General features: G+C 44.0%; 1 protein-coding gene across 10 annotated transcripts in view; it reads left to right on the top strand.

The window, feature by feature from the left end:
• The window catches only part of LOC138754900 (GRB10-interacting GYF protein 2-like), a 128,264-nt gene extending 102,224 nt beyond the window's left edge, over window positions 1–26,040 (top strand). For 5 of the 10 annotated variants that reach the window (XM_069919877.1, XM_069919873.1, XM_069919868.1 and 2 more), the window contains 11 exons: window positions 1,253–1,396; window positions 4,013–4,219; window positions 5,394–5,486; window positions 7,558–7,719; window positions 10,821–11,017; window positions 12,102–12,259; window positions 13,368–13,537; window positions 17,396–17,455; window positions 19,336–19,483; window positions 20,097–20,344; window positions 21,947–22,032. In XM_069919877.1, the coding sequence (XP_069775978.1) occupies window positions 1,253–1,396; window positions 4,013–4,219; window positions 5,394–5,486; window positions 7,558–7,719; window positions 10,821–11,017; window positions 12,102–12,259; window positions 13,368–13,537; window positions 17,396–17,455; window positions 19,336–19,483; window positions 20,097–20,344 (1,587 nt within the window). In that variant the 3' untranslated portion in view covers window positions 21,947–22,032. Of the gene's footprint in view, window positions 1–1,252; window positions 1,397–4,012; window positions 4,220–5,393; window positions 5,487–7,557; window positions 7,720–10,820; window positions 11,018–12,101; window positions 12,260–13,367; window positions 13,538–17,395; window positions 17,456–19,335; window positions 19,484–20,096; window positions 20,345–21,946 lie in introns of all 10 variants that reach the window. The other 5 variants (XM_069919872.1, XM_069919874.1, XM_069919878.1 and 2 more) reach the window with 5 other exon arrangements.
• Window positions 26,041–26,769: the final 729 nt, after the last annotated feature.

Genomic DNA, 26,769 nt, shown 5'->3' with positions numbered 1-26,769 from the left:
CGCTACATCTTCAATTACCATACGATCCACGGACATTGTTTCGACCTATTCCATGAGGACAAACTGCAGTGCCTTACAAAGAACTGTGAAGCTTTGCCTCCATGAGCTGTGTCTGCAGTGAGAGTGAGAAATTGGAAGCTGATGGTGACCGGAAATATTATTGAAAGAAAGTGTTGGAGACACGAGTCTGCATGGCCTCTTTATTAGACTTGAGCAGTGGCTTGAAGCAACTGACTGTTCAGGATGGAAGACTGCCCAGGATGGAAGACTGCCGGTGGAGTTCCAAGTCTGGCTGCTGTGAGTGGGAGGGAAGCTTCCTGGCACTGTTCCCATTGTATTGGTTGAGGCAGTCTGGCACTATGCATCAGGAGAGAATATGTAGTTTAAACAGTGCTGAAGGGAGCATGCAAGGTTTCCATGATGCATCATGTAAGTCATGTTAGCCCCAAAATCTAATCAATACATTTTCTTTCATTTGTGATTGGCATTGCTACTGACTTTGTTACAGCTCGCTTGAGTTACTTTTACCACTCTCCATCCTCACTTGCCATTTTCTTGTTGAGTCTGTCACCACTGATTGGGGTCTCATAGAACATGGTACAGGCCCTTCGGCTCTCAATGTTGTGCCAACCTATATATTCCTACCAAATAAAAACTAAACTTTCCTACCTCATAACTATTATTTTCTTTCATCCTGTGCCTGACTAAGAGTCTTAAATGCCCCTAATTATTCAGCCTCCAGCACCATCCCTGGCAAGGCATTCCAGGCACCCACAACTCTGTATTTTAAAAAAACTTAACCCAATATCTCCCGTAAACTTTCCTCCTTCATTTTGTACAGATGTCTTCTGGTGTTTGCTACTTCCACCCTGTGGAAAAAGGTGCTGGTTGTCCACCCTATCTAATGTCTCTCAGAATCTTGTCAACCTCTATAGAGTCATCTCTCATCATTCTTCACTCTAGAAAGAAATCTCCCAGCTCTGCTAACCTTGCCTCATTAGATTTTCTAGTCCGTGCAGCATCCTGGTAAATCTCCTCTGCACCCTCTCCATAGTTTCCACATCCTTCCGATAATGAGGTGACCAGAACTGAACACGTTACCTCACATTTGGGTCTCATGTACCAAAGCTTTAGTGTGCAGCAGGTTAGTTCTGTACAGGCATATATCCATATCTTGCTGTTTAATTTATCCACCATAAGTTGTTTCATGCAGTGTTCTCTTGTCTGAAATAACCTCCCTGCTTTCTTCCAGGAGGAGGTGGTCCGATTTCAAAGGGAGCAGCAAGAGGAAGCTGCTCGGCGCCAAAGAGAGGAAGAAGATCGGAGACAAGAGGAGGTCCTGAGGCGACGGGATGAGGAGGAAAGACGACAGATGGAGGACATCCTTCGAAAACAGGTAACCTATCCACAGGTGACACGAGTCTGAACTAAATTGCATATGTTATTGCAAGCAATTTGATAGCTGTTCACATTGGGGTAATATTCCAGAGCAGTTCCCGATTCCCTGGTACAACCCCTATTTTTATTGCATCTCCTTGATACCTGCTGCTTTATCTCCTGTTGATTTTTGAGGAGTGTAATAGACCACCAACAAATTGATGACATCCTTTTTGTTTCTGATCTCAACACATGTGGCCTATTGATATAATCAATTTTATTTATTTTATATTTTAGACATACAGGCCATTTTGGCCCACAAGTCCATGCCGCCCAATTTATACCCCTGGTACATGTTGAAGGGTGGGAGGAAACAGGAGCCCCCAGGGAAAACCCATGCAGACACAGGGAGAACATGCAAACTCCTTGCAGACAGCCCGGGATCCAAACCCCAGTCCAATCCTGATCACTGGCCCTGTAAAGGCATTGCACTAACCACTACGCCAACTGTGCTGCCCATCTCGGATTAATTGTGTAATTCCTGCTCCCATTTTCTCTTGCCTGCAAAGTCTACCTGGGATATTGAGTTACATGACATTCCCAACTTCCAACCATGTCTCATTATGTTAAAGTTTCGGCTATCTGCTAGTTGTACTCCTTGCGTCCTTAGTCATCACTCCATCGAGGACATTTACAAGAGGTGGTGTCTTAAGAAAACAGCCTCTATCCTCAAAGACCCCCACCACCCTCTGCTACCATTGGGGAAAAAAGGAACAGGAGCCTGAAGAGGAGCACAAGGACAGTTTCTTCCCCTCTGAATGGACAATGAACTACAGACACTCCCTCGCATGCTCTTTGGGCATTGATTTATTTATTTTAAGATGTAATTTATGGTGTTATTTGCACTGTAGCGCTGCCACAAAACAACGAGTTCGTAACATGTTCATGACAATAATTCTGATTTTTGCGTCAAAGAAGTGAATAATCCGGAATATGGTATTAAATAGCTGGATTGTCATTCAGCAAGTAACTCTTCTTTCCTAGTCTAGCCTATTTGACTCCAGACCATCCTTCTTAAATTCCCTCGGAAATGGCTTTGTAGGTCACTCGGCTCTTGGTGGTTAAGGGTGGGACATGTGTGCTGATCTTACCACTGATGATCAGTCTTGAAAAGTGAATTTAAAATTAAAATAATTGTTCCTTCGTTAAAATTTGGACACTTTTTTCAAAACCTCTGCTAGTTCACCCCTAAAGCAGTCATTGTCGGCTTAAGGGTCTGATCCTGTACTGTAAAGTTCAACATTCATTTCTTCTTCTTTGGCTTGGCTTCGCGGACGAAGATTTATGGAGGGGGTAAAGGTCCACGTCAGCTGCAGGCTCGTTTGTGGCTGACAAGTCCGATGCGGGACAGGCAGACACGGTTGCAGCGGCTACAGGGGAAAATTGGTTGGTTGGGGTTGGGTGTTGGGTTTTTCCTCCTTTGCCTTTTGTCAGTGAGGTGGGCTCTGCGGTCTTCTTCAAAGGAGGTTGCTGCCCGCCAAACTGTGAGGCGCCAAGATGCACGGTTTGAGGCGATATCAGCCCACTGGCGGTGGTCAATGTGGCAGGCACCAAGAGATTTCTTTAGGCAGTCCTTGTACCTCTTCTTTGGTGCACCTCTGTCACGGTGGCCAGTGGAGAGCTCGCCATAGAACACGATCTTGGGAAGGCGATGGTCCTCCATTCTGGAGACGTGACCCACCCAGCGCAGCTGGATCTTCAGCAGCGTGGACTCGATGCTGTCGACCTCTGCCATCTCGAGTACTTCGACGTTAGGGATGAAAGCGCTCCAATGGATGTTGAGGATGGAGTGGAGACATTCATTTATTTACTGCTAAATGAACTACTGTTTTTGATTCAATAGTTTAACTAAACTTTACAAATAACTACATGGTATTTATTGTGAAGGTCTTCTTGTGCTCATAAATATTTATCTTGTATGCCCAAGACATTGAATCGTGGGCATAAAATACAAGAGGTTGGAACAACTTCCTCGGCATTGTAAATGTCACTCAACACAAAATGATTTCTGTAAAAAGATATATTACTGACATTTTGGGCTCTGCAAGACCGTAGATCCTCCAGCATTTGTGTGTTTTTACTACAATCGCAGCATCTGCAGACTTTGTAGAGTTTGCTTTAATTTACTTTACGGTTTGGTGGTGAGAGGTTGAGAGTGTGTTGCTAGTTTCACCACATGAGCAGAGATCTTGGGGATCAACATTTTCTCACATAAATTTATTAAATTTAAAATTTTTAAATTTCAGTTTTAAATTTGGACTTAACAGCTCAATCACAGACCCTTCCAACCCATGAGCTCGTGCTGCCCAATTGACCTACAACTCCGGTACGTTTTGAAGAGTGGGAGGAAACTGGAGCACCTGGAGGAAGCCCACGCAGACACAGGGTCAATGTACAAACTTCTTGCAGACAGTGTTTGATTCAGACCCGGGATATCTTTACGCTAACTGCAGCACACAATCAGTCCTGTTGAATTGTGCGGTTCTTTATGCTTGTCACAAGCAGCTTTGTACCTGAACGGCACTGATCTGTGTGTGTTCTACTTGACTGCATCCATCCCGTGACTTTGTTGCAGGAGAAGGATCGGCGGTGGATGGAGGAAGAGGAGAGCAGGCGCCAGCTGGAGGAAGAGGCCAGGCGCAGGCTTGCTGAGGAGGAAGAGAGGAAACGCAAGGAGATGGACCTGCAGCTTCAGCGGCAGCAGGAATTGCTGAGGCACAGGCAGCAGCAGGAGGCACTGAGGCGCTTGCAACAGCAGCAGCAGTTGGCAGCACACATAAAGGTAAGGCTGGGGTGTTCCCACTTTGGATTCTGAAAGGAGCTTGTGTCAGTATTTACTTTGTCTGACATTTGTTTCCCTGTTGACTTTTGGGTGCAGAAGCATAGGTTCCTGGACTGCCTTAATTAAGATTAAGAGATTGTTCAGAATCCATCCTTACCCTCATTTATTCAACTCAAATCTCTGAACTGTTACACGATATGTATTGCTGTCTAAGGTGGTATTTGAACCTTTTAAAAAAAAAAGTTACCTCAAAACCAGGGTCGTCTTGCACACCAAGTATAAAATCCAAACCATAATACCCTGTGGTTTAGTGTGTCCTCCATGGCAATAGAGCACCATATAAAACACTCGCATAACTCCTATGGTCCTACCACGAAATAATTTTCAATTGAAACTTGCATTTGGGAAGCTGGATTAATAGGAATGTTATATTAAAACAATAAAATACAGTACAACTCAGATTATCTGAAATGGTCGGGACCGGGGCCCATTTCGGATAAATGATATTTTCGAAGTACTGGTCGTTTTTTTTTAAAATCAGCCCAGTATCAACAGAAAATCACTTGTAACGGCAAGGGAAGGCTTTTTTAATGTTTAATTCTCACCCAAAAAATGCTGGCCACCTCCGATCACCCACACCTCCCCACCGAGGTCCGCTGCTGGTGGGAGCCTGAGGTCCGCAGTCATTTCGGCTCTGAAAAAAATTTTGGATAACTGAGGATTTTGGAGAATCCGGTTTCAGATAATTGGAGTTGTACTGTATACCTGTCCAACATGTCTTACAATAACAGCACAGCAAGCGAAGCTGTCAGCCTACCTGAGCCGCCATTTGATGAACAGCAAAGTCTCAACACTCCCCGTCAGCCCTGTACAGTATGCTAAAAGTATGCGAATGAAATTTAAACCTTGATTGAGTAATTTGCTTTTAAAATATTGTGACTGCTTCACTCCTCTAGTCAGTGGTAAGTGCCAGACTTGGGGTCGTCTCGTAAAGCTCCACACCTCCATTGTAAGTCAGCATATACTGTAAATATCTTTGAGAGTTAAAAGGTTGAATTGAGAGGGAAGAGGGTGACAGGAGGAGATCAGGAGGAAAGACTTTAAGTGGAGTGTCAAAAGCTGAGATAATTTCTGGAAGTTACGAAGCAAAAGTAACTTCCTGCTTTTTCATTAGATCCCTTCTTCCACGACATGGGGGCAACAATCCAACTCAGTGCCACCTCTTCAGAAGCTGGAGGAGGAACGTGAGCGACAGCGCAGGGAGGAGGCAAGTGGGATAAGAACATGTTTATTGGTTAAGAATAAGGTTGTTGCTTTGCCAGTACAATTCCACCTTGATACTTTGTCTGAGTTTGCCTCTTGTGAGCTGAGAAATGCTGGCAAATAAATTCTGCGGCATGTCATCGGTTCTTTTCCTTCCTGAACGTCTCGTGCGCTCAGAACACTGTTGATTTTAATTCTCACCCTACACTGGAGAGTAATTCCGCCTCCCCTTTACTGAGTCCTCTCTGTAACACAGGACAAATACCCTTGTGGTCTCAGAGAAGATATTTGCGTTGCGCTATGTGAAATTGGAGCTTCAAAACATGGATGCTCTTACTCCTAATAAAAATAGACCACCCATGCCATTCAGTGGAATGCCTCACTACGTTTTGCTGTAAAGGCCTCCACAAATGTTAATGTGCAATTTTAAATGAATTCAAGTCCATTTAAAGGTTCCAAAGGTTCTATTTATTGCCATGTAGTAAAATAAAAAATTAAAATTTACGGTATACTTCCGATTTTTTTTTTTTTTAATTTTTTATTTTTTTTTAAATCTACCATAAGGCAAACCGTCACGGCCCAGAGCCCCCCAAATAATCAGAGAAGCAAATGAGAATCCCTTTAGAGACACTGAGTATCTGTGCAATCACCTCCAGCTTTCCGGCAGCTTCAGCAGCCACAAAGACACCCGTTCAATCCATGATAAATCCGAGCTCCAGATCCAAACCCCAGATACGATCAAGAAATTTTCAGTGTCCGAGGCCTTTTGAGAGCATATCAAGACAACCTGATACTGAGCCACAAAACATTTGATTTGTGGAGGGGTAAAGGCAAAGTGTTCTAAAGTTTAGAGCTACCTGACATTGAAATAGACAAAAATCCAATTCATGGGGAATAGAATTGAAGGAGGGCAGCGACAAAGTGCTAAGGGTGGGAATCGTGCTGGGGAGGATTCGAAAACGAGAGTAGCCAAATTCAGCCACAGCTCGAAGGGTTCAGGATCCTAGAGCCACTTTTATCAGCTTCCAAGGCTGGGTGAAGCCTGGTTCAGCCTTGGGCTGAGTGGTGTAAAATAGATCAATGGGTTTCCCCTTGCATAAAAAGTTGTTCAGCAGAATGGCTGCACTGTGAAGAAGATGAATGGAACTTCAAGCACTCAGCTGCGGACAAAAGCTAGCACTATTTTGGTCTGCTTTTTTAAATTTGGAAATCAGTGTTGAGCATTGATGGAGGTCTTCAAAGTTCAGCTTTATAGTCAGATTACATGCATGACATCGCATACACCCCTGAGATTCTTTCTCCTGCAGGCCAGGCATAATTTCTACTTAATAGTAATAGTAAACTGTACTCAAGAAAAGATATGTATGCAAAAGAGAAAAATGTAGACAAGAAGGAAATGTAAACAAACTTCAGTACAGAAAATAAATATTCAATAATAAATAACGTGCAAGACAAGAATCTTTAAATTGGACTTTATTGTTTAGAAGGCTGATGAAAGATGCCAGCTATTTCTGAACCTGGTGGTGTGAGTCTTGTGCCACTTGTTCCGTCCGCTTTCCTGATGACAACAGCAAGAACATAGCATGTCCTAAGTCGTGTGAATCCTTGGTTATTCCTGCTGCTGTCCAACGGCAGCCTTCCCTGCAAGGTTCTCAATGGGGTGGGGGGAGGGGGAGTTAATGCATGTGGTGTCCTGGGCTGGGCCCACTACTTTTTTTGCAGGGCTTTCCATTCAGAGGCATTAGTGCCCCCACATTAATGCCCCCAGACCATGATGCAGCACTTTCCACTACACATCTGCAGAAGATTGCCAGGGTTTCTGATGTCATACCAAACCCTCGCAAACTCCTGAGGAAGTGGAGGCGCAGGTGTGCTTTCTTCAAGACGACGATTATGGGTTGGTCCAGGAAAGGTCATCAAAGATGGTGACCCCTCCCCCCCCACCTCAGAATTGAAATCTGCTCACCCTCCTCACCTCTGATATCCCCCAATGATCATTGTATCTTGATGGATGTACTTGTAAGATTGGTTGGCAAAGTAAATTTAAAACAAAAGCTTACATGTGTTCCATCCAGCAGTGTCGTCAGCAGCAAGAGATAATGAAGGCACTCCAGCAACACCAGCAGAAGTGCCCTGGCTGGAACAGCATTCCCAAGCAATCCATGTCTGTAAAATCACTACTGGAGGTGCAGCAGGAACTGCAGAAACAACAACAACAGAGGGCACAGGCACGAGCGGTGAGTATTCTTTGGCTTGCCCAAGTTCAATCCCATCATTTCTCCTGCCTGATCGACTCTGGCTGGGGCACTATTACCAGGAGACTTTGGCAGAGAGGTTCGTAGCACCTTTGCAGTTGAACCCATACTGTTCACACTTGGACCCACAGTTTCCTGGTCTGAGATGCTGGTTAGTGATTAGTAGAAGTTTTCCTTTGTAAACTGCATCCAGCCAAATCCCTGAATGATGTGCGATCAAAAACACTCTTTATTTGAAACTACTGCCATCCCAGTTATGTCATCTTGACCCAAGTGGCTGAGATTAATTACGTCTGCCCCAGCACTGGCTATTTTTTTTCTGTTGTGGGACATGAACGTCATTAATGTTTGGTAGCTGAACCGGCAGATACAGAACCATAGAACATTTCAATGGAGAAACAGGCCCTTAATCCCTGCTACTCTGTGCCAAACTATTTCTTCTGCCTTGTCCCAAGTTGGCTTTGTTGACTGAATAAGGGTGACAATTCTTCTTCTGTAAAGAACGTTGGTAAATCAGATGCGTTTTAACAACAATCCGTTACCACTCTAAATCCAAGAATTTACTTTTGTTAAATTTATTTTATTTCTTAAAATCTTATTAAAATCGAAGTGACTTAATAGAGGTGTACAGGCTTACCCGGTTAATACGCTTGAAGCAAGTTTAGTGTTCTGCATTATTCAAAGCATTATTACAATGTACTTTAATGCAATACGTTCCAATCCTTTAAAATTGATGTATAAAACTGATCTTTATTGACAATAAGTGAACATCGCTTATTTAAGAAAATATTTGTCTAATGTAGATTTGTGTCAAATCACTCACATGAGACTTTCACCAAAGTTAGATTGGTACCACCACGGGATAGTGCAGGGAGCCTGATCACAGCGGGGACAGCAATAACTTTCAACGGAGCCACTTAACTCTCTCTATTCCACAGCTCAGCGCCTATAATTCAGATATTTTAAACTAGAGTCTTGCAAAGTATTATGGGGTGGTTTAAATAGCAACAATAAAACTTAAACCTTGCACATTTAAAACTGCGGGTCAGAAATTTCAAACCATGCCAATACCAAAGAACATTAGTTTAATGAATGCCTTGAATACATTGCTGGAGCTGGTGGTAGTGGATAGTGAAATGGGAAAATTTAAAGGACTATTAAATGGGCACATAGATATCAGAAAAATGAAGGATTATGGGCTGTAGGGAGGGAAGGTTCAGATTGATGTCCAGTAGTTTTGCATGGGTTGCCACATCGTCATGGACTGAAGGGCTTATACTGTGCTGTTGTGCAGTTTGCTCTCTCCTCATGTCCAGGTGGGATTTGAACTCTTTGGGTCAATGGTTCAAGCTGTTACCAGTCCAGTTATCTAACCACCATGCTACAGTATTGTACTAAACATTCTTCAATAACTAATAGATATGAATGGATGATAAGGATTCGACTTCTGAGTCTTTCTCTTTCTTTCCATGAGTTTTAGTAACTTCTGTTTTCATGCCTCGTGGTTGGTGTTTGCCATCAGATCTTCACTCGAGTCAGTTTTACAGTATGGAAACAACCTTTGGCCCAAGCTGTCCTCACTGACCAAGTTGTCTACCCAAGCTAGTCCCATCCCTGTCCCTCTATACCTTTCCTATCCATGTACCTGTCTAAATGTTACAATTGTACCTGCCTTTATTTTTGCTCTCTAGTTCTAGAATATCTTACCCTAGGAAAAGACTATACAGGTACTCCCAGTCTTACAACCATAATTTGGACCAAAGGATCAGTCCTATATCGGAATGGATGTATTCAGAATTGCATACTTACCTTGTTAGTTGGCATTCTGGGGTCTGTAGGCTGGGCATAATGGGTTCATATATTGGAGTTCGGTTGGTGTATGTGCGGGAATTAAGTGCCCTAACAATATTTAATTTGCACCTTTAACTCTCGCAATGCGCCAACCAAACTCCAATATGCGAACCACTCATGCACCAACCAAAGACTTGCAGATGGATTCAGGAATCAAGATGGCTGAGCACAGCCTACAGAACCCAGGACACTGACTAACAAGGTAAGCATGCATATTTTGGCTCTTACATTCCCTGTATCCCTGTTATAGTTTGTCAAATACAACATAAACTGCGTAAATTTTATATTTTAATTTTTTTAAACAAATTTTCGGTCAAATGTGTGGATGGATGTAAATAGCATAGGTTGCAGTTGGGGAATACCTTTATTTGCTATCTGTGCCCCTCTGTTCCCCTACTATCGGCTTTCTGTGCTCCAGGGAGAAATGTTTTAGCCTATTGAGCCTCTCCTTTTAATTCAAGCCTGCCAATCATGGTAACATTCTTGTGAATGTTTTCTGCACTCTTTCCAACTTAATTAAATCTTTCTGGCAGTTGGATGACCAGAACTGCACACACTGCTGGTCTTTTCTTGCCAACGTCTTTAATTTTAAATTTAGACAATGCAGCACAGTAACAGGCCCTTTCGGCCCACGAGCCTGTGCTGCCCACACCCCTACACCCCTGGTACATTTTGAAGAGTTGGAGGAAATCCTGCAGACGCAGCGAGAACATACAGAGTCCTGACAGGCGGTGCCAGATTCGAACCCCAGTTGCTGACACTGGAACAGCGTTGAGTTAACTGTAGCAGCTTCTGAACTCATGCCCTGATCATTGGAGGGCAGCGTGCCAAGTACTTCACCACCCTGACAGCATTGCCATTTTCATGGAACCCTCTAACTGAGACTTTGGGGTACAGTGCAGAGTCATAGAATTGTGCAGCATAAAATGAGCCCTTCAGCCCATTAGGTTAATCTGACCGGTATGATATCCTGGGCTAATATTATTTGGTCTGTATCCTCCAAGCACTTCTTAACCGTAAATCTATCCAAATGTTGTTGTGCCCGCTTCCATAGCTTCTACAACACTTGCCAGGGCCCTGTTATTTTCACCCCTTTGTGAGATTAACTTGCTCTGATCTACAGGGTTGACCAGATGGTTAATACGTTCTAATGGTTAGCTGGCCTATATTGCATTCTTTTAATCTGTCTCTGAAATTTTTTCTCCCATTCTTCCCCTCCTTATCCCCATTAGCATTCCAGTATACCTATCAACAACTCTTCAGTGTGGGGATTGCCTGGCCAGTGGGGATCTGATATGAGCAACATGTGGAGTGTGCATGACACTAAGAACTCCAGCATAAGCCTGTGGGGAGATGAGGCAGTGAAGAGCACGGGCCCCGTGATCAGGAATGCAGGATTGAAGAACAACAGAAGCAGTCCTTCGCTCAGGTTGGTGCCTCTAATCTCCCAGACTTATCAATTTTCAACTCTTCATGTGTGCCTCGTATATCTTGCATTTTACAAAAGATTTTCAGAATTTCAGTTAACCACAGGATCCTACGGCACAGGAAACAGGCCATTTGGCCCATCTAGTCTGTCCCAAGTCCCACTGACCTGCTCTGCTCCCATTCCATACCCCTCCAGACCTCTTCCATCCATGTATCTATCCAATTTATTATTAAAACACAAGATCGAGCCTGCATTCACCACATCAGCTCGTTCACACTCCCACCACACTCGGGAGAAAAACTTTCCCTTAATGCTCCCCCAAACCTTTCAACTTAAAACTATGACCAATCTAAGTGGAAAAAGCCTACTTGCATTCACTCTCTCTATACCTCTCATAATCTGGTAAACCTCTATCAAACCTCACCTCATTCTTCTTCATTCCAGGAATAACGTCCTAACCTCTTTAACCTTTCCCAGTAACTCAATTCCTGAAGACCCAGCAACATCCTAGTAAATCTCTGCCCTCTCTAATCTTACTGATATCCTTCCTGTAGTTAGGCAACCAGACCTCAGAATATTCCAAATTTGGCCTCGCCCATGCCTTGAACAACTTCAGCATAACGTCCCAACTCCACTCAATACTTTGATTTATAAAGACGAAGATGCCAAAAGCTTTCTTTACAACCCTGTCCACCTGCGACGCCATCTTCAGGGAACAATGTAATTCCCAGATCTATCTGTTCCTCTGCACTCATCAGTGCCCTATCATTTACTGTGTATGTCCTACCTTGGTTTGCTCTTCCAAAGTGCATCACCTTACACTTATCTCCATTAAAGTCCCATCTGCCTTTTTTTTTTGGCCTATTCTCCTAGCTGGTTCAGATTCCTCTGCAAGCTTTGAAAATCTTCCTCGCTGTCCACAACTCCTCCTATCTTTGTGTCATCAACAAATTTGCTGATCCAATTTACCACGTTATCATGATTCATTGAAAAGTTTATTCAAGAAAAGCCTCATTTTTGAACTTAATCCAGTTGTAACACTGTATGTTCAACCTCAAAGATTTCTGTTTAACCTTTGGAGCAGTGATTCGTACGGAATTCCCACCAGACCGAGCAAGAAGAAGACCGAAGATGAGGAAAAGTTACTGAAGCTATTCCAGGGAATGAACAAAACTCCGGATGGCTTCACACAGTGGTGTGAACAAATGCTGCACGTCCTGAATACAGCCAACAACCTGGATGGTGTGATATTTGAATATATTTCTCTAATTTTATCCTCCTTTATATCCCTTGAAAGATGTTGACACTGATGCTCTGTCATTTTAACCTTTCAGTTGTAGGTTCCCCATCCCTTGAGGGTGGTATGGTTAGCGCAACCTTTTTACAGGGACCAGGGTTCGATCCCACACTGACTCTAAAGAGTTTGTTTGTTCTCCCCTGTGACTTAAGTGGGTTTTCTCCCGCCTTTCGAAATGTACTGGGGGTTGTAGGTGAATTGGGTGGAGTGGACTCGTGGGCTGTTAACCGTGCTGTATGTGTACATTAAAATTGAGAACACAAGATTTTTGTCATCTTTGGTCCAAGTTAGCTCTACTATTTTCAATGTCCAATGAAGCCTTGGAACAATAGAGCACCAGAACAGCCCACGATCCTGTGCACATCTATCGAGAACAGCCATTCTCGGGAGCAGTGGGGGAGGGGGGGTTCCTTGGGCGCCTCATCACATTTAAGGGGAGGCTCCAAACTGAAATCATGAAATGTTTTTTTTGTAATGGATAGCTGTATAGGACTAAACTTGACTGCTCTACAGGGAAGGAAGGGGGCCCATAAACATTCAGCAGAGTCCCAAGGGGACCATTAGCCAAAAGAATGACCTATTCAGAAGCCTCATGTGTTACCGTCTTATCTGCTTCCACCACCACTCTTGGCAGCCCATTCCAGGCACCTACCAATCCCAGAATAAAACATTTTCCCCACACGTCTCCCTCGCCTTGAATGTTTGTCCTCCAGTGAGTGATGCTTTTGTCCGTGAAAAGATTTGACTATAAATCCCTCTCATGATTTTATGCATCTTTTATCAGGTGTCCCCTCCACCTCCTGCGCTTCCGAGAAAAATTATCCTATTTTGTCCGATTGTTTCCCGTCCTCCCTAAACCAGGGAACGTCCTGATCATTCTTGAGCTGTTGAGCCATTCCTGAGACTGTTAAAAGGTGATCTTGTATCAGAGGCTCACAGCTTTGGGGGGAGGTGGGGGGGAGGAACACCTTAGTTTAGCATTTCTTCAATTCATCAAGCCAGAATGTTGCGGCCTTCTTGCCTGGCTTTTCACGGGCATCTTTCTCGTTGTAGTTCCTACGTTTGTGTCCTTCCTTAAAGAAGTGGAGTCGCCATATGAGGTGCATGATTACATTCGTGCATACCTGGGTGATACCCCCGAGGCCAAAGAGTTTGCCAAGCAGTTCCTGGAACGCCGTGCCAAACAAAAGGCCAACCAGCAAAGGCAGCAGCAGCAGCAGCAGGTAGTGTAAGGTGCTTTATTAAACACTTCACGCATGCCTGTAAATTATTGTTGTATTTGTTATCTTTATTTAATGTATACCTTTTTTAAACCAAGTACCCGTTCAGCTGCAGCAAGCAAGAATTTTGTGCATATTTAGATATACAATGCAATATCAGAATCCAAATTTACTGTCATGAGCATGTCACAAAAATTGTTTTGTGGCAATGTTACAAGTGCTACAAATTGCATTTAAAAATGAATGAATTGGTGCAAAAAGAAGAGAAAGTGAGGGAATGTCTGTGGTTCATTGTCCAATCAGGAATCTGATGGTGGTGGGGAAGAAGCTGTTTTTGGGCTGTTGGGTACTCGTCTTCAGGCTCCTGGACCTCTGTTCCTAGTGGGAGCAGAGTGAAGAGGGCACGGCCTGGGTGATGGGGGCGGGGTCCTTGAGGATAGAGGCTGCTTTCTCATGTAGATGTCCTCGATGGAGTGAAGATTGGACTGGTGCCCGTGATGGCACTGGCCGAGTTAACAACTCTCTGTAGCCTTTTCCTGTCCTCTGCATTGACACCTCCGTACCAGAGAATGATGCAACCAGTCAGAATGATCTCCACAGTACGCCTGTAGAAGTTTGCAAGAATGTTTGATGAAACACCAAATCTCGTCAAACTCCTCACAAAGTATAGCAGCTGGCGAGTCTTCTTCATGATTCCATTGATATGGAGGTCCCATGACAGATCCTCAGAGATGTTGGCGTTAATAAGAGACTTGGCGCAGCAGAGTGATACAACTAGAAGAGCTGCTTGACTCAGTTAATCCTGACATCCAATGATGTCCATGTGGAGTTTGTGTATTCTCCCGTGACTGCAGGTTACCCCACTCCCCAGGTGATCCAATTTCCCCCCCACATCCCAAAGATGTGCGGGTCAATATTTTAACCAGGTGAGAAATGGATCAGAGGTCAGGACCATAAGAACGGCAGAGGATCACTGAAGTCTCCCTTTCCCTCCACCCCCCCCCCCTTCCCCAGGATTGTTTTGTGAAGAGGGTGCACAATATCATTGAGGACCCTTTCCACCCTGCTCACATCATCTTTCAGCTGTTCCCATTGGGGAAGAGACACAGGCTGAATAGGTCCCACGGGCAGTGAGAAAGCTGAACGACCTGCTCACACTAACCCTCTGAAGACTCATATTCACGAAACTATTTATTTATTTGAATAGATAAAATATTGGTCCTGCATATGTATCGTCTGTCTCTTTGTGTTATGTCTGGTTGTGTGCCTGCGTGTTTTGTAGAGGACTGGAGAATATGGTTTTATCAGGTTGTATTTGTACAGTCAGATGACAATAAATTTGACTGGCTGCTGTAAGTTGTCCACTAGTGTATAGATGTGATGGGAATGCAGGGTGAATTAAATGGGTAAGAGTAGGTTTAGTTTTTCTTAGTGTTTGATAATTAGTGCAGACTAAATGGTACCGAGGGCTTTGTTTCCCTTCTGAATCACTGGCTCCAAAATCCCAAGGCACGAGAATTGTGTTTAACATTCCTTTCGTCATAATTAAGCTACCTTCCCCTTCTATGCCTCGACTATAGATGCAATACACTGATTGACTACCCGCTCCTTGTTGAAATTACCTCATTCTATGGATCCTTAATGCATATTGTAAGAGCATGGCCCATTTTTGATGTATCCTTGACTCCTGGCTTCTTGGTGCTGAGAGACTCATTGTTTTTGAATATATATTCCACATTTGTTTTCAGTGCAGTACCTGTCTGCATTATTTGGGACCTCTTCCTTTCAAAAATCCTGCTTCGGCGATAATGAGGGATTAACAAGCCTTTTCCACTTTATCTGCATTCGTCAAAAGACTTTTCAATTTCTTGCTCAGAACAGTTCAAATTTGTGCCTGAGGGTGGCTGCAGATTAGTTGTATCGGTCAGGCCTGAATAAAACCTGTGCAAAATAAAATACTGGAGATGTACAGCCGATCAGGTGTACATCCTGTCTCTGGAGTGAGGAAGAGAGTTAATATCTCAGGTTGAGCACTTTCAAGCAGAATTACTCTGGTCTTCCTTCAACCAGTAACATTTACTCTCTCCCAACAGATGTGACTGTTGCTTTTCTTTCTTAGTGGAACAGTTGGCGTAGCGGTTAGTGCAACGCCTTTACAGCACCAGCGATTGGGACCAGACCTGGGTTCGAATCCCATGCTGTATGTAAGGCGATTGTACGCTCTCCCCATGTCTACGTGGGTTTTCTCCGGGTGCTCAGGCTTCCTCCCACCCTTCAAAAACGTGCCGTGTAGTTAATGGGGTGTAAATTGGGTGGCATGGACCTGTAGGGCCGAATTGGCCTGTTACCATGCTGTATGTCTAAATTTAACATTTAAATTATATTTTTATTTTGCTGCTTATTTTCCTGGTTGTCAGTTTTTTTTAATATTGGCTGCTGTTTTTTAAACCTTCAACTAAAATGGAGTGGAGTCTTGTTATTTCCATGGTCAAGGCACTGACTGATCAACACAGTTTACAAACCAGTTAGTACAACGCTTTTATTAGCACCAGCGACCCAAATCCAGCGCTGTGTCAGGAGTTTGTATGTTCTCCCTGTGTTTGGTTCCCTCTGGTTTCCTCCCACCCTCCAAAACATTCTGGACATATTAGCCAAATAATGGTGGCACAATTAGCGTGACGGTTAGTGCCATGCTATTCGGCACCAGCGACTTGGGTTTGAATCCGCTGCTGTCTACGTGGGTTTCCTTGGGTGTCCCATTTCCTCCCCACCCATCAAAAACATTGAGGGTTGTTGGTTAATTGGGTGGCACAGGCTCATGGGCCAGATAGGCCTATAACCGTGTGGTATGTCTTTTAAAAAAAAAGTTTCCTTCTCATTCTGTGCTCCAAGGCTCTGAAGAATAAAGATCTAACATGGTAGATAGTCTACATTTAAGGTGTTGTCCTAAATGGTTTGATGTTTTCTCCTGACTTGTGTAGTGCCCTTGCAAGGATTTTCCCCACAGATGTTACTGGAAATTATAGTCAAAAACCACTGTGTCAGAGAGATACAGCAGTTACTCCCAGCAGACAAAAGAGCATATATTCTTACACTCATCCTGTCCTAGCCCACTATAATCTCCCCATGTTCCCATTAGACCAGTGATTCGCAACCATTTTTTCCATTCCTATGCCACAAATGCTCTGTGTTTAGTAAGGGATTACTTAAGGTACTATGTGATTGGTCGGGGAGGGGTAAAGGGTTGAGAGAACCACTGCATTTGCCTCTCATTGCCCCAGGTTCTATCAGCTCTCTACACAGCAAGGTAGTTTGCAGTGGCCCGTTAAACTACCAAATGGCACATCTTCCGGACATGGCAGAAAACCAGAATAACCCAGGGCAAACCCACAAGGTCCCGGAGTGAATGTTCCAACAGCGCCAGAGGTCAAGAACTGCAATCTGCAAGTTGAACACACTGCACTAAAATACCGAAATATCTGCTTGCCTTCTTTGGTGTGGGATGGCATAGGGACCTGAGGAAAATAGCCTGACCCATCAGGTTGAACATTGCTAATGACCTCCGTGAAGAGAAGGCCAGAATGTGCGGCCTGATCAAGTCACTACTGCTCCACCTCGGTAATTAACTGGCAATACTGAAGGGCTCTCTGAAGGCTTTAAATGACAATACAGAGCAGTGAAATTGGTCATAAATATCCCCTTTCCCTATGACCATTTGGATGAATGCTACAGTGGAATGAGGAAAGGGAAATCTTTGAACCACACCTTGACTAATCCACAAAAAGTACACCTCAATCTCACTGCATTTTGTATTTGGGTCCAGTTTTTGCAGATATCTGATGTTCTCCTTTTCCTTCCTAGTTAACAAAGGAGCTTTTGGGCCTCACTGGGAACCTCTCTCTGCAGCCTGACAGATTACAGGTTAGTATAGATCTGTTATGGTTTCTTTCATTACTGCTCTATTGGTGGGAATTGCTTGTCCTTCAAGAAATAAAATTGCAACAACAGAAGCCCCATTGGTCCATTTCCTACTTTAATGCCATTTCCCTGCTCTACCCCCGAGTAGAGAATTCTGCAGATTCGCCATCCTCCAATGGAAGAAATTTCTTGGTTTCTCTCTTAAATGGCTTGTCTCTTATTCTAAACCTGTGACCCCTGGTTCTAGACTGTAAGCAGAAACCCCCTCCATGCTTTTTCATCTGAGGATTTTTAAATTTTAATGAGATTGCCCTTCACTCTTGGAAGCCTCTTCAACCTCTTTTTTTGGCCATGATCCCCTTGGGACTCTGCTCAAAGTTTCTGGGACACCTTCACCTTAGTTGGTTTCTTCTGTACTTCTTCCGACTGCAGAAAAAAATGTTGCACGAGGTGAAAAGAAAGCCAGGCTTTTACTTAAGTGTGCTTTGACTCCCGGGATAAGGGGTATACAGGACCCCCACTGAGAAGTGCTGCTCCAGACAAGACATTCTCAACTTTTTTTTGGGCTATGTCATCATTTCCCCCAATCCCCCTCCCCAAGGACTCTGCTCAGTTTATAGGTTCAGTTTATAGGTCCCCTTCCCTGTGAAGCAGTCTTTCTCCTACCAATTACATTAAAAAAATATTGAGGATTTGAGGATTTTGGTCTGTGGGCAATCTTGAATGTGCTGTGGAGAATGGCTGCTCTCAACGGGTGCAGGCCCAGCCTGTTACAAACTTTCCTTGTAGCCAACCCACTATCCCTGGAGCCGATCCAACAAATATACACTGTCAAGGAAACCAAAACTCTATTTAACACTTCTAGGGTGTTTCACGAAGATTGTGCAATTCAAAGTGCCACACAGTCAAAAAAGACCAAGGGATGGAAAGTGCTTCTTTTTCCTGCGGCACTGGTGGAACTGAATTTATTAGGGCAGCAACTGCATGTCCCATAACCACACTATTACCACCTTTTGACCTTTCCTTCCTTCCTCAACCCAAGTATTTTCTACCTTCCTGTCTCCTCCCACTTTCTCTTCCCATCACCCTTGGCGCCCAAAGTTGTTGTTGTGAGGGATTCACATTATATTGGCTCCGGGTACCAGTGTCTTCTTGGAGGATTCTGAAAGAACTAATGCAGGGCTGATTCCTGGAAGCAAGAAGATAAAACCGTTCCTCCAAAGACAGCTGCTCAGTGGATTGGAATGTGAGGGCAAAGGTGTTTAAGTGGGTTTATAGTTGGTTTTGAAGCCTGAGAGTGGCCTCGTGGAGATGTTACCTCTTTGTTACATTGTGATAGTTTCTTTCAGTAGCTGAAATTGGATGAGAACAGTTAAAATCAATGCAAAGATGAGCGAGCAATGCTCCTGGGATTCGATTGGAAGTTTTGCTTATCCCTCATCCTACACCCACACCTTCCCCCACCTGCTGGATTGTAGCTGCATACACAAGACCGTAAGGCATAGGAGCAGAAAGGCCATTCAGCCTACTGAGTCTGCCCTGCCATTCAATGATGAGTTGATCCATTTTCCCACTGCCCGGCCTTCTCCCCATTACCTTTGATTGATGCCCTGGCTAATCTCGTGCTAGTGATGCTCTGATGTCGCAGTGTAAGGGAGTGCCGTGAAGCTGAGGCAGTGCAATCTGGTCATTAGCTTGTGATTGGGAGACATGACACCCCTCCAAATGCCGGCGGCTGAGACCGTAACACGTTTTCCTTTTCTGGGCTGCGCATAGCCCAGGGATGCTGAAGCCAGTTCTAACACAACTTTTGCCAATCTGAGTCCAATTACTTGTCGAGGCCCTGTGGAGAATCAATTGTGTGATGGCTTCTTTTGTGTCAGGACTCCATCTGGGGGATCAATTCAAACAGCCTGCAGTCGCTGTTCCAGGCTAATCACAACAGTGTACAGCAGTCATCTTATGAGAGCTCCCAAGCTGGGAAAAAGAAAAAGAAGCAAAAGATGGTGAGGGCTGATCCTAGTATCCTGGGTGAGTGGCATTTCATTCTCCTCACTTCACTACCTTGTGTAATTATTGGAACCTGCAAGAGGTTTCCTTGGTCTCATTCCATTTGCTGTCAGTTTCTACTGACTTATTCAGACAATTATTCAATTTAGACAAGCACGCGGCAAGGGCCCAGGAGCTCGTGCTGCCCAATTAACCTACAACATCCCAGTACGTTTTCAAGGGTGGTAGGAAACCCATGCAGACATGGGGTAGAACATACAAACTCCTTATCGACAGTGCCGGATTCGAACCAGGGTCACTGGCGCTGTGACAGCGTTGCGCTAACCGAGAATTGTTATTCCGTAGAACACTCCTTCCCCCACCTGCAAATTTACAGCTTGATCAATGTTGAAAATTAAGTTGGAAAGTTAGGCTTTATGGAAAGTGACCCCTTGACCAGAAAATGGCTCCAGTTCCCAAACCTATTTCACTGGACTACGAAGATTGTGCTCCATGAACAATTTTTGGTGTATTTTATGGATTTGGGGCAGCTGATCACCAGAATTATCATTAGAAGGTTCCTATCGCATACTGTGTTGTTTAGATATAACCTATCTTTGTGATTTCCTGTCATATTTTAACCTGCTTCGAGCAGACAAAACCATGAAGTGCAGCGTGTCATTGAAAATTCATTCTCTGCTTTCGCACTTGGACGTCCTCCCGGCCGATCCTGGTGCAGTCAGCGACGAACATGGTGAAAGGTTTCACCAGGAGATTGCGTCCGTGGAAAAGCGGGATCAGGGCAACTGGAACCCATCATTGCTGGCCGACTATTGTTGGACATTGACACGAGAGGCATCAGATGCTGAGTACAAACGAAAATCAGCGGCAAAACATTTTTAGGTCAGTTGAACGAACGTAATGTGTCAGCATCATTATGCAATTAAAGTTAATTTAATGTTTCTCCAACTTCCGACGTGATGAGGCAAATCTAAAATGATCTTTTATCTTCAGCTTGAAGTTGTCGATCATAATCCCCAATAATTTTTCAGGAAGCAAACCTTTTGGGGGGGGGGGGGGGGGTGGAATTGATGTCCAGTGTTATTAATAGGCTTTCCTTTCTTTGTGACAAACTGTCCCACTTCTCCATCTCCTCTACCCTGCGACCCTTCCATAATTCTCGGGATGTGTGTCCTTCTACAGATTGCCAGTCTCCAATTTCCCTGAGAGATGGTGATCATGAACTGCAGACTGAGATGCAATGTCGTTAATTACTTTGGAGATTTGTTGCAACCGATTTGATCAAAGGTCCTTTGAGAGTCAATCTCATTAGCCTGGGGACTTGTTAAATAAGCCACTCCGTATGTTCCCTCTCCCATTGTGCCTTTGAGCCCATTGTGTTTTCATAACAATTTGGCATCTACCTGCTTGATTTAATAACAGTTGCACAGTTATTAATCTGAATTTAGATTCCCAAAAGACCATGTTTGAATGTTTCCCGTGTTGACTTTTTGAAAGGGCAATAGTGATAGATTGGTGGATGGTTGGAGGATGAATGATAGAACACCACAGCACTCTACTGGCCCATCAGCCCTTGATGTTGTGTCGTCCCATCTATCTCTTTTTTTAAAAAAAAGTATTAAACCCACCCTACCCATAACCCTCTGTTTTCCCTCCATTCACGTGTCTCTTAAATGCCCCTGATGTTTCAGCCTCCGCCATCATCCCAGGCAAGGCATTCCAGCCACCCACAACTCCGTGTATATTTTTTTAAAACACCCCTGATATCTCCCCTAAACTTAACTCCCCTAACTTTGTGCATATGTCCTCGGTGGTGTTTGCCATTTCTGCCTGAGGGAAACAGGCAGTGGCTGTCCACCTTATCTATGCCACTCATAGATGTTAATATACCCATAGTTTTGTCATAACCCTGTTCATTGACCATTGACTTCATGCTACATGTAGAATTGGTTTGAGAGCATTCCAAATCTTTTCAAAAAGAAATTTTCTACCCAGAATAGTTGATTTTGAATTTACAACATTCTAGTTCTTGAGTTGCATGTTAAGTAGTTTCCTACAAGATCCTTTGTGATCATTTGTTGTAAGAAAATATTAATTTATCATCTCAGCATCTAAATTGTACCATAACCACTGTATCCTACTTTGCTTTTAAACTGGGGATGAACCATTAGGGCAGCACGGTTGACGTAGCAGTTAGCGCTGCGCTGTTATGGCGCTAGCATTGGGACCGGGGTTCACAACTTGCACTGTCTGTAAGGAGTTTGTACGTTCTTCTTGTGTCTTGTGTGGGTTTACTCTAGGGGCTCTGGTTTCTTCGCACCGTTCAAAAAAACAAATCGGGGGTTGTAGGTTAATTGGGTGTAATTGGGGCAGCACAGGGCTCCTGGGCCAAAACTTTCTGTATCATTGTGAACTCGGGGGCTCTTGAATTTTGATTTGTAAAATGTCCCTTTTAATTTGTATGCTTTCTTTTAAACGCAACAGGCTTCTCTGTGAATGCATCATCGGAGCGGCTGAATATGGGAGAAATAGAGACAATGGATGACTTTTAAACTTTTTTTTTAAGTCCCCAAAAGCTGCCTTTGACTCCTGATTGACCGTACCTGAAAAATGCTTCATGGTAGGTGTCCGTGGTGATGAATCCAGGATGTCCACTCCCTGTGCTAGCAAGAAGTGTGAAACTCACTTAATTTTTTTTTGTGAACCCTCTGGGTACTTCTGCTCTTCATTGGATGAAGCACCTTAATAACCATGCACTTTATCAGACATTGTACATAGACTGAAACTGGAGGTTTTCTTGAATATAAAGTTCCTTTTTTTTTGGAAATATATCTGCAAAACACTGTTACCGTTTTTAAAAAAAAAAAAGTTTTTTTGAAAGGACGTGGAACCTGAAGAAATGCACTTAAGGACTGAATCCAGAACTGGAACTCACAGTGTGCTATAGTTTGGACAATGTGATTTAAGTGTTTAGGTCCCTTTTTTATATTTAAAAAGAGGCACAGAGAGAGAGAGAGAGAGAGAGAGAGAGAGAGAGAGAGGATCAGGAGGCCACTTACTCAGTTTTGCTTTGGTTGCACATGAAGCGCCAAACTCCATTGGACTAACCCGAACAGCACTGCGCGAGAGTGGATTTTCAGCGTTTACGTGGTGCTTAATACAAGGAATGTATAAAAAAAGACAATAAATACATACTTGGACAGAGTAGTTCAAGTGGACTACTGTGTTGACAGCTTTTTGTTGGTTTTGTTTTTTTTTTAAAAAACCTACCCGCTCCCCCCCCCCCCAACCCCTTCCTCGGTTAAGTCATCTTAACCTGGAAGTTGAAGCTCACCGGCAGCGCCACGGAACCATAAATGGCGGCAGAAGAATCGGAAAAGGGATAGAAGGGGGAAGGAGAGAGAGCCCGACCCTGCCATTTTGCTTTTGTTCTTCAAAAGGATGCAAGATGGAGGAAAAGCCCCTCGGAGCCCTTGTTTCGCTCTTCCAACCCCTGCCTTGCTCCACTGAAGAGAGGGGACTCCACAGCACTGCAGGAACTATACGCTAATTACCACTGTTCACGTGGGACCATTTCAGTCTTGTGTGTGTTATTTTTTTTAAGAGGATAGTTGTACTGGTCTAAGTTTGTGTGTGTATTTTTTCCCCAAATTTAAATCTGTTCCCTTTTGGAATAAATCCAGAATGATAGGACTGAACTGAATCTCTTTGAAAATTGGCTGCTTTGTATTTGGACTCTGGCGGAATGACTCCCACCAATTATACATGTTTTATTTTTCTTTATTGATCAAACCACAACTTGTCTTAAAGCTTTAAAAAAAAATGAGATGACTCACAGGTTAGCGACCACAACGTGAACCACAGGGCTGGATCTTTTGGAAGACTGGAACCTAAGTCCAATTAACGTGACTGGTCTGGACTAAGTCAGTAACTAGTTTTCTAACCGTAATGGTGGTGAAACCATTTGAGGAGCGACAGGAGGAGGAACAGTGGTCAAGTTCGAAGATGCGACAGCTGGGCCCAAAGCCTTGCATTGCAGCATTATCCCTGGTTTGCAAACTCTGGTGTCTCTTGGCCAATGCGGCGGTAGGAGGTCTTCAGATCGCCCCAGGCCAAGATCAGCAGGTTCTGCTAGCATTATCCTAGCTTAAGGGGCTCCTGGTAGATAGCTCCCAAGTGGATCTGGAATCAGGCTGGGATGTGATTTTTGTCTGTTGGGTGGACTGCACATTTCTTTTCAGGATTGCATGTGTTGTCTTGAGCACAAACCTTGAGTCAGGCATCTTAATCTTGCAGAAGGGATGAGGAGGACTGGAGGGAGGAGTGAGGCTGTTCCTGTTGAGAGTCTGCTTGCTATACAAGGGAACCTGGGTTAGGTGCAGTGATTGCATGTCATTCACTCATTGTGGTAACGATGGTTATAATGTAATTGAGTGTAAATGTTAAGACCATTTCAGTATTATCTAACCTCAAGTGTACTTTCCCAACTTAAGTGAATGCATCTCAGAATTTATGGATGTGAAAAGGCTAACTTAACTCTCTGAAAGCTGTCTCCTTCCCCTCCCCCCCCACCAAGCTGATTCATTATATGTGCACTCCAGAGGGCCTGGTGAAAATAGGAATTGGGCTTGAGGAAGGTATTACTGTGCAACGTCCCCCTGCGCATGTGTTTCCTCTCCCCACAAGGAGCAGCAGTTGTTATTCCCCCTGTTAACATCGACTTTGTACCTACTCCCAATCCACCTGCAGTCCATCTGATTCATTCCTGCAGTGGATGCAAGGAGAATATTGCAGGTTTTTCTTTAAACTGGCTGCATCTTCCCTTTTCTGATCAAAAGCTTATAAAAGTGCATTGTTCCTGGTTTGAGATTGCTGCTTCTCTTATGTTTTTAAACATTTAAGCATTGAAAAAATATTAAGTTAATTCAGACACCCCTACCAGGTAAATTATCCTGAGTAATAGGTGAAGACAGTTTGCCTTAATGGTAAATCTAGCAGTGGTTAATTGAATGAAATGTGGTGTATTAAATCCGAGTTGCTCGTGTGAAAATATAATTGTGTTTTTAATTCGGTGCTTGTTCAAAGGTCAGCACTTCTGTGATCACTTGCGCTGGGGAGATGTGTACACAGCAGGAACATCACCACCAGTATACCCTGTATTTGCATTTTCCCTGTGACTCACCTCCCCACACTCTCCCTACTCTTAAAGCCTGTAAGTGGTGTTGACCTGGTCAAGTAACCTTCTGCTTATTCACCCTCCAACACCCACTCACTACTGAGGTTTGCATCCAGCTGAGTTTTATGAGGAGGCCAGTGCTTCCAAATTTGGGATTAAACGCACAATTGTTTTTTTATTATTTCCAAGTGGGCCAGGTGTAGAGAGAGTAAGAATCACTGTGTGACCTTCAGTGAACTGAAGGTATTCTTTGCACTCTCCAAAGTACAGAAGAGTTCACTGCTGCCACCAACGTTTGTTTACGTGTAATTGTGATCTGAGTTGGTCCCTTCAAATCAAATCACTCCCACTGATCGTGCAGGGTCTTCATCTACCACCACTCTCCTGGAATGCAGCTCAGCACCCTTGCTTGACCTGCATTCCAAAGTTGAAAGGGCAACATGTATGGGTGCCCTTCAAACGCATGTGTTTGTTCTGCCAGTGCAGCCCCTTTGTAAATGTTTTGCCATCTCGTGTGGTCCAATGCGATCCTGATGGCGGAACTGGGATCAGCGGGATGGAAGACCCGCTGAGGGGCGAAGGAAAGATAAGCATAGGACACATGAGTCGGCTCCTGCCAGTTTTGCACTCCAGCCCCCTCTCCACCACCCACTCCCCCAGGCCAAGGCAGTCATCTGGGGTCAGCTTCACTGCAAGACTCACTCATTTTGTGTCTGTGTTCGGCTGCTATGGAAAGGAATGACGATTGTAAGACTACAAAGCCATGAGCTAGCTTATCCAGCCAAGGCTGGACTGGTCCAGATTTGAAGTACCACTTATTGCATAAGCTAAATTAATTCTGCACTCTTCTCAGTGCAGGTGTGTATATTTTAAACCATGTCGAGGGTTTTTCTCTTTTTGCGCAATGCCACATTTTGCTTTCTGGAATACATCCAGGAATGTTGGTGGATGAAGGAAGTTCTTTTGGCTTGGGACAACATTGGGGAGTTGATGCAAGTGGGGTTGACTTGTTTGCACAACTTTCATTTGATTTTACAAATTTGTTGTTGGAGGGAGGGGGTTGTTGGGGGGGTATGGGTGTAATGTACTTTTTTTTTTAAATTGTTGTCCATAGTCTCCGGAGCTTTGTAGATACTTTGCTTACTGTATAAATAACTTGTACTTTTTGTTGGTTGGAAACCTGACTGCAGACTAAAGTTTAAACCTCCCTCTGCTAAACACAAGATATTATTTTCTAGGTTGGGGAGCCCTGTGAATACTGCCTTTTCACAAGTCTTTCAGGCTTTGCATTCTTTTTGTGGATGTAATAAGGGGAGGGGTAGGAGGAGGTGAAAAAAGCAAACAAATGTAAATAGTTTGAGATGTAAAAACAACAGAATAAATTCGTACTGGGTTTCTGAAACTGAAAAGCCTTTTTATTTGTGGTCGCTTCACATGGAGATTGTCACGTGCTAACTCACTTTTTCCGCCCAGTTTTTACTTGTGACCAGCTTCTCTCACAGTAAAACACGAAAGTCTGCAGACTCTGGTTGACGTAAAAGCACATTGCTGGAGAAACTCAGGTCAAAGGGTGACCTTAATGTAGCATACATAAGCAACGTATTGGATTTGACCAGGATGAAGGGCTCAAGCCCAGATGCATCACGGTCTGGTGCGGGGACGCCAATCCCAATGAGCCTAAAGCCCTGTAAAAGGTAGTGGACGTAGACCAGGACATCACAGACAACCCCCCCCCCCCCCCCGACGCACACACAGTCGAGAACATCTACGGGAAACGCTGCCATCAGAGAGTAGCAGCAATCATCAAGGACGTAGCACACGCTCTGTTCTCTCTGCTGCCGTCAAGTAAGAGGTGTTGGGGGGCCACAAGACTCTCACACCAGGTTCAGGAACCGCTGTTCCCCTTCCATCGTCAGATTCCCCAATAACAATGGGGGCGCGTTTTAAGGTCCTTGTGCACTCTTGATGGCTGTTTTTGTTCTCTGTTGCACAGTCAAGTTTGTTTACATTTGTTTTCTGTTTACGGTTTTGTTTTGCACGACCAACTAGTGGTAATTCTGCCGTGTCGGCAGAAATAAGTAATCTCATGTACTCTGACAATATCTGAAACATTGGTTATGTATCTATCTTT

Source organism: Narcine bancroftii, chromosome 2 (genome assembly GCF_036971445.1).
Source record: "Narcine bancroftii isolate sNarBan1 chromosome 2, sNarBan1.hap1, whole genome shotgun sequence".
In the NCBI taxonomy this organism is placed as follows: Eukaryota; Metazoa; Chordata; class Chondrichthyes; order Torpediniformes; family Narcinidae; genus Narcine; species Narcine bancroftii.
This window is presented reverse-complemented; position numbering and strand designations above follow the sequence as displayed.